The sequence below is a fragment of the Solea senegalensis genome, linkage group LG3, assembly GCF_019176455.1.
Source record: "Solea senegalensis isolate Sse05_10M linkage group LG3, IFAPA_SoseM_1, whole genome shotgun sequence".
NCBI classification, from domain to species: Eukaryota; Metazoa; Chordata; class Actinopteri; order Pleuronectiformes; family Soleidae; genus Solea; species Solea senegalensis.
Window position 1 is genome coordinate 24939018 of NC_058023.1, and position 7968 is coordinate 24946985.

Here is a 7968-nt window from a genome sequence, read left to right on the forward strand (position 1 = left end):
CCAAATCTTTTAACTAACAGAAGGAGAAGGACAAGAAACAGACATCAGACTGACGTCAGTTGGCGTCATGAAACAAAAGATGTCGTGCGATGGTAGTGGTTCGATTCCCGGCTCTGCTCGTCTACATGCCGATGTGTCCTTGGGTAAGAAACTTAACCCCTGTGTGTGAATGGGTATGAATGAGTGAATGGCAAAACTGTAGCATAAAGCAGCTTTCAGTGGTCATCAGAGCAAGAAAAGCGCTGTATAAACACACACTATTTACCTTCTATTGTGGGCTGCTGTAAAAATATAGGTTCTAAACTGGCAGCTGACCTGATTATAAATATAAATGGCTCATTCTGGGTAATCATAAACAACACTTCATACAATCAGGTCACCTTACACTAATTATTTTATCTTCAATTTCTGACATCTAAATTCACAAATGTCATCTTTAAAGCATCATACCTGCCCAAAAAAACATGTTAACTTGTTTTTTCTTCTTCTATTTTATCGTCTCTATAGTGATGCCCTGTTTTCCGCTCATCAACATGGCCACCTGGGAGTTGCCTGCCTGGCATACACGCGCTGAAAGCTTCCAAGGCTACAGAAAAGGAAGCGTGTTAGTCGCTCCCTTTGGCGTCAACTCCAGAGTTGACCTCGCCTCCCACTGGTGCTGATTTACATTTTAAAGAAGCAAAAAAAAACAATGGAAATATGTCATAAGACGGTGTTAGAACACACATTAAGTCCCTCAGTAACTTAAGTGTAAGCATGTACATTTATTCATTTATTTTATGAGGCTTCATTGAAGTGTAATAATAATAATTAATGAATAAGCCCAGAGATCCTTAGTTACTTTAATTAATGTTACACAACTGTAACATTCAAAACAGGGTTTCTTTTTGTCTTTCATTTTGCTAATCACTTATATTTTTTGGTACGTACATGCTGCGTTGCATAGCAACCATTGCAAATAGGCCCTTTGGGTTTGGAGAAGGACTGGATGTAATGGCAACAGCACTATTGGTGAGGGGCACAGACAAAGTTGGTGCAGCTGGGCTTAAAGTCACTGTCATAAATAATCACTGTGTGTTGGCAATTAGCTTTTATTGACAGTTTGATGCAGAAATAACGGATAAATGATGAAATATATATAGATGAAAATATCTTTTCAAATGTGACATTTGAACATAATGCCGCAGTAAAAAAAAGAAAGAAGAAAGCACCTATAATTAATAACATTAACGAAGTGCACAGTCCAGTTTACACAGCAGCCATTTTGTCACATCACAGCAGTAAAATCACAGATGTTAATCATGACATTTTGTTTAGTTATTGTAAGTCAGGATAGTTTGACAGTGATCCAGCGTGCACTCTGAAATTGAGGAAGATAAATGGAACTTGACCATCACTGATGTGTTTACCTACACGTACCTAGGCTGTTATTTTCCTGTTGAGGCAAAATGGCTGCTGATTTCACTGTGTGGACAAAGATTCTTCACATGGAATTATGTTTAAAGATTATAAAAATATAAGGAATTGTATTTATTTATTTTCACAGTTACTTTACAGCTAATTTCTTGGCAATAAGCTATAAAATGACTGTATTTTACAAATGTTATTTACTAATCTCTCTCCTCCTCCTCCCAACAGTACAGCTTGGCACCTGTTTGTTGTGCTGCTTTTGATGGAGTCACCACCATCACGCTCTCATACAAGAGGATCATGGTCTGTATCCGTGGACCATCTGCCAGCTTTGCTGAATCCAAATGTTCTTCACAGTGTGATCACACAAAACACTGCAGCAGCTCCAGCATACACAGTCTCCTGCAACACTCAAGTCACACACACACATGCCCCAAAAATACACACATGCTGCTATTTCACTCAAACTAGATCATCATTTTGTGGTGTATTCCTGCAGTAAATTGGTAATATTAGTAGTCTGCAATTAATATAATATGTAATTGCATGATAAGTATTAAGATATAAGTCTTAGTTTACATGGACAACAATATTATAATCCTAACCAGAATAAGGTGGTAGTCTGATTAGGACAGTGCCATGTAAATGGCATTTTCTGAAAACCTTAACCCAATTAAAACCATACTTGGAACAGGCAATAATTAGATTAAGATATGTGCGTTGTTGGGTTTTCTAATCTTATTGATATAACATAGACAGATTATGACATCCCGCTGGCTTTTACGGCAGCGGACACGGTGTAGATGAGAGTCATAAATGGACTATTCTCTGTAACAGGAAATGCCAGGAATATCTCAAACATGAATGGAATATTCTATGACCAAGGGCCCGTAAACATCCTGAAGGGAACAATATCCCATTCTGAATAAGGTCAATATTCAGAATATTGCTGCAGGAATCCACTGAAAACGTGTGGCACCTTTCCAAGATGCTTCGTAAGCAATATTTTTCGTTGATGGCTGTTTTACTGCGCTTTCGTATGATATTTATTTAACTGTACATCAGTAATTCCCACAGACTGGGCCAGAAGCCTCCTTTTTTAGCATTAAGACTACAGTACACCTTTTAGGTGGTGGCTAGTTTACCTATTCAAAACAGGTTTCTACAAAAATGGCTGTAAAAAATTGTCAGAAACCTTTTATTTTTTGCACAAATTTGCTCTTTTCACAAATTATTTGGTCATGTTAAAAAAAAGGTCGTCATATAAAACATTTGGAGAAAAACAGGTTTAAATACTCATCTCGAGCCTGTTTAATCATTTTTAAAGAGAAAAAAACCAAGCCATACAGAAAATAGGGACGTGTCTTCCCCCGAGAGTGGGCGTGTCGTCTTGAGCCCCAATGCAGAGCGTTGCGTCACCATGGAAACGGATGCAGTACAGGGCAGCGCACCACAGGTAGTCTCAATGCTAACATTTGAACTGCAAACATGAAGTTATGTCTATATAATGTTAGATACACAATAGAAAGCAAACATTAAACCTAGTTTTGTTATACAGCTTTAACGCTGTTTGCTATGAGTTTTGTAGTCCCAGGTTAGCTAGCATTAGCATTCAGGGTCTTCTGGATGTCTGTTTACATAGGAAACGTTTTGTTTATCTTGTTGCCAGGGATATAAGGGGGGAAACTATACTGTAAACCTATTACCTGTTAGGTAAACATCTCCATTGTTTCTTACGATGACACCTAATCTTTCATGCCCTACGTTGCTGGATATATACATAGACTAGGCCTATGCAGAACAAACATCGAGTCATATTTACTAGCAGTGATGTGGACACTGTCCACTGTCTTCCTCTGCTGTTGACATAAGAGTCCACACAGAACAATAAGCAAGAGAGAGCAAATGACGTAATGCCTGGGAAATGAAAATTCCAAGATCTCTGGCTCAACAAAGAAAATCACAAAGACTGGTTTGTCCCAGATTCCAAGGACAATCACTTGTCCATATGCAGAGCGGGCTGCAAATCCATAAAAGTGGACACTATAGACAAAGCGGCTCATGTGTCAGCACATGCGGTCCTTAAATTTGATGGAATTGGTCCTGGAAAGTCCTTGAATTTGAAGTCAACGAAGGTGTGGGAACCCTGTGAAACATAGTGTCTTAGAATCTCATGTGAGACGGGCCAGAATCTATTATTATGATTATTATTATTACGTGTTTATTTAAACCAGGTTAGTTATTGTGTTTTAATGTCTTTTTTTTTTAACAGGAGAACTGTCGAAGTGATTTGTCCAACCATTGCAACAATGCCCAAGTCCTATTATCCTCCAGAGTCCAACCTCAAGGCCCCAGATGGGATGAGGAAGACAAGGACAATCATTGCTGAAGATCCTCACTGGACTCTGGCTCTCGTGCCTCGTCTGTCGAACCTCTGCCTGCAAAGTATTGCAAGCAACTTTGAGGGTAAGCTTTTGTATTCAGGTGTACGTTTATATACGCAGTCATTTACTATGTAGCTGGAAAATCATTGCAAATCTTTCACCTGTTCCAGAAAACCCCATATTTGAACAACTCACGCCCAGTCAGAGACGCTTCATCCAGGAGAGGCTCTCTCCCTCTCTGCCTCTGCACATCACGGCCAACTTGATCAGCGACGGCATTTACTGGAAGCGGTGCTGTGAGCTGCGCTGGGATCTTTGTGATGTCTCACTCTATGGCCACAGCTGGAAACGAATGTTCTTCGAGCGATGCCTGGAGAACATGATTGAGCTTTTTATTCCAGATGTAACAGAGCCCAAGACCATTCTAGACATGGTCCCACACTGTAGGAACTATGTCAAGAGGCTGGACATCTGCCAGCTGCTGACGCCTGTCAAGGAGCCCCAGAGGGCGGAAGAGGAGGAGTTGGCGAGTGAACATGAGTATGAAGGACCTTCGGTGGACCACTTTGACTTTGGCATCCTGCTGGACAAGCTGACCAGCCTGGAAGAGCTACATTTGGTGTACAGGGTCAAACATTGTGGTATGAACTTTGAATGGAAGATGTTTGAGATGACTGACAGAGACTGTGAGTCCCTCGCCAAGGCCCTTATGTCTTGCAAAACCTTGAAGGTGAATATTGTATGCAAGACAGTGTCTGGAGTTTCTTTATTTTTGTTGCAATTCCAGCATATCAGATAATCAGATAATATTATTTTCAGAAATGTCCCCAATGTCACCAAACTAGAAAACTGTTCTTGTGCAACCTTAAATACAAGCTCATTCACATTAAAGCCCGACAGCAGAGCATCTAGCTGCAACCTAGATTTATTACAGCATGAAAACATGGCCTTTATGTGATACTGGTTTGTGTACGTTATAAGGAAGCTACACAAGATTATTGGCATTGATATTTGGGCTGAAAAGTACCAAATAATAGAAAATTCACCAAAGCCCAAATATGTTTAATTTAAAATGGTGTAACACAGTATTTAATTATAGAGGTTAGAATCAGATAAGTGGAATTGATGCATATGGGAAATTCATAGAATAAAAACACCAGTTACACTCAGTGACCATTTTATTAGGTACAGTCTTCCTGTGCTCTCTGTGCTTCTCACCATAGAATCTTAACACTCTTCTATCTTCCACAGCTTCTGAGGCTCCACCAAAGCCACATCGAGGACAACAAGTGCCGCCTGTTGGTGAAACACCTGCTGGACCATCCGTCCCTGAAGGTGCTGGACTTTTCTCACAACCTGATTGGGGACAGAGGAGCCCGAGGTATCGGCAAACTGCTCAGCAGAGGTAATCTGGAGGTCCTGAACTTGTGTGACAATGTAATTAGAGACCACGGTGCCAAAGCTATAGCTCATGCTCTGTCCAAGAACTCAACCCTTTTGTCCCTCAACCTGCGTCTCAACCGTGTGAGAGATGAGGGAGGTCAAGCCATAGGTGAGGCTCTGCTGAAAAACAACACCCTCTGTCACCTGCACCTCGGAGGAAATGAGGTGACTGCGCCCACAGCCGTCGCTCTGTCTGAAGCACTGGCCCAGAAGAACATACTGAAGAGCATCAATCTCTCCTGCAACAACCTGGGTGAGGTAAGTAAGACTGTAAATAACCTGTCAGTCTGATTATTATGTAAAATGATCTATTGTGTTGCATTGTTATGTGACCTTTTGTAATTTCCTGTTGAACTAGAAGTTTATTTTGAAAGAATAGTATACGCTGAAAAAAAGAAACGGTAAAATGGTCAAGAACAAGGAGATAAGCAACGGCTTAAGACGAAAAACACACGTGTAACGGTATTTGTTGCTCGAGTCAAAAGTGGCAACAAGGTATAGTGAGTAATTGTGTTGTTTTAAATGTAAAACTAGTGGTGTAAACTGTTGTACCTGCTAGCTTAGTTAAGTTTCACCTGTTGTCCTTTTTACCTTTACTTTGCCATGTTTTTTAACAGTCTAATGTATTGTTTTGTTTTCTGTTCTGTTGGTCTGTGAACTCTGGTAAAGCCTTTTTTTAAACATTTATTCGCGAACTTTGACTCTCTGGCCGTTACTGGTATACGTGACGTCATTTTGACTAGTCGTAATTCCATTGTAGTTGTAGATATCTGTCACGTCATTCTTAACTAGTCAAAACTACAGTTACTGATAATCTGTAATTGTTATTTTTTACTAGTCATAATGACGTCACTTTTGCCATCCATGTGTCTTGTGACTGGTCACAATTCAAGTCTACAACGTCATTCTGACTATCTGAAACTTAATTCAAAATGGGTAAAAAGGACAATGTACATATCTTCAAATGGCTCAGTAGTTAAGACCGGTATGTGTGCGAAAGACATCATGGTCGCAATGGTCGCAAGTTTGACTCCACAAAAAAATAGCAAAATAATGCCCATTGCGTTCAATGAAATAGTCTGACTTTCTAAAATAAGACAGATGAGGGGAAAAGCAACATTACAAGTTGTCTTTTTAACATTGTGTTAAATATTTTAGCAAACCCAACACTTATTTTTCTGCACTTTTTCTGAAATATGTTACTGGAACAAACTCAGAACAGTGAAGTAAACAGAAGGAAGGCTTTTAAGTACAACCATTTTTAAATTATTCATGTGTGGAAAACATGGAATAATGGAAATCTGAGCAAGTATTCATTTCCCCTGTGAATTTTTCTCATTTCACACACTCTCTCTTTCTCTCCTTTTCGAGATTCCACAGTATATTGTGTCTTTGACGGGAAAACTCAGTGGAGGATCAAAAATCACCTGCAGAGCAGAAATGCACTGTGCAGAACCATCAATATCTTTGACCTTGAGCTTCTCCTCACGGAAACTACTGTTTTAGACACTAAAAATACTGTAGACTAGACATAGCAATAATTATAATCTTTCAAGATTGTTAAGGTTGTTTCCGCAGAAATGTGTGAAATGCATCGGTGACAGATTGTGAGGGATTGTTTTCTGTTTGTGTGTGTGTGTGCAGGCTGGAGGTAAAGCTCTGCAGGGGGCGATGTCTCTCAACACCAGTGTGACAGAGTGCGATCTCCGCCTGACTGAAGTCGACGAGCAGATTGTTGCTTTCATCAACCAGGTGGTTTGGACGAATGAGAGTTTAGAAGAAGAGAGAAGAGCTCGGGAAAAGACAGACAAGTAGACATCAACACGCCCTCTTTGCAAATCAGTCTTTAGTAGTTGTTAAATTTCTTAGGGAGATTTAACCAGATTTATTCTAAAACACAAAATGCAAAAGTTGTACTTTATTTTGGTGATTTTTGGACCATTTCTAATGATCTAAAGAGTCAAACAATGAATTTGACACATCCATATAAATTGGAACTCCCGTTCTAAAGCCTCCAGAATTCCTATTTAACTGGTGTTGAGTTTTCTCAACCAGAAATTCGTAGCCATCAAGTGCAACCAGGCTCCTGTTGTACGATACCAGCTGTCAGTCACACTAATGTCCACTCATGTCGTCTCTTTTTCTCTAAATGGGATTAAAATTCACAAAATTTACATCATGTTTTATTAAAAAATACCTGAAACTAGAGAGTGACACCAGAAACCTATCAATCGTGGTACATGGTACTGAAAAGTAGGCTAATTTCCCCATAGATTCCATTAAAAAAAAAACTATTTTTTGCAACCACCAATGGAGTTTCCCCCTGGTGGCTAGTCGGTATGTTGTTACTTCTGGGTTGGCTTCAGTGAGGAAACCAGAAGACAACGTCCAGTTTTTCTGAATATTGCTTTACAACTTTACGTGCACATATGCAGAGACAACTTTTGCCATAAAGACTTCCATTTTTGTCATAACTATATGAACATGGGCTCTGCAGCTCATTCATTCATTCATCTTCTACTGCGTTATCCTCCACATGAGGGTCGCGGTGCCAATCCCAGCTGATATAGGGTGAAAAGCGGCGTACGCCCTGGACAGGTCGTCAGAGCATTGCAGGGCCAACATATAGAGACGGACAACCATTCACTTGCACACTCACATCTACGGGCATATTAGTGTGTCCAGTTAACTTCTGCTTGTTTTTGGTCATGTCGGAGGAAACGGGAGATCA

The 7968-nt window shown here is 40.0% G+C and overlaps 1 protein-coding gene across 3 annotated transcripts; it reads left to right on the top strand.

Annotated features, from left to right (window-relative positions):
• Positions 1 to 4: 4 nt before the first annotated feature.
• tcte1 (t-complex-associated-testis-expressed 1) lies at positions 5 to 7784 on the top strand. 3 transcript variants are annotated; one of them, XM_044022343.1, is made up of 7 exons: positions 5 to 143; positions 508 to 655; positions 1639 to 1713; positions 3683 to 3876; positions 3965 to 4524; positions 5046 to 5495; positions 6882 to 7784. In XM_044022343.1, the coding sequence occupies exons 1-7, from the start codon at positions 68 to 70 to the stop codon at positions 7050 to 7052; spliced, it is 1674 nt and encodes a 557-aa protein (XP_043878278.1). In that variant the 5' UTR covers positions 5 to 67; the 3' UTR covers positions 7053 to 7784. The 3 variants fall into 3 exon arrangements, with proteins under 3 accessions (XP_043878278.1, XP_043878280.1, XP_043878279.1); XM_044022345.1 differs by lacking the exon at positions 5 to 143 and having other exon boundaries at positions 592 to 2405; XM_044022344.1 differs by lacking the exons at positions 5 to 143; positions 508 to 655; positions 1639 to 1713 and adding an exon at positions 2707 to 2866.
• The last annotated feature ends 184 nt before the right edge of the window (positions 7785 to 7968 follow it).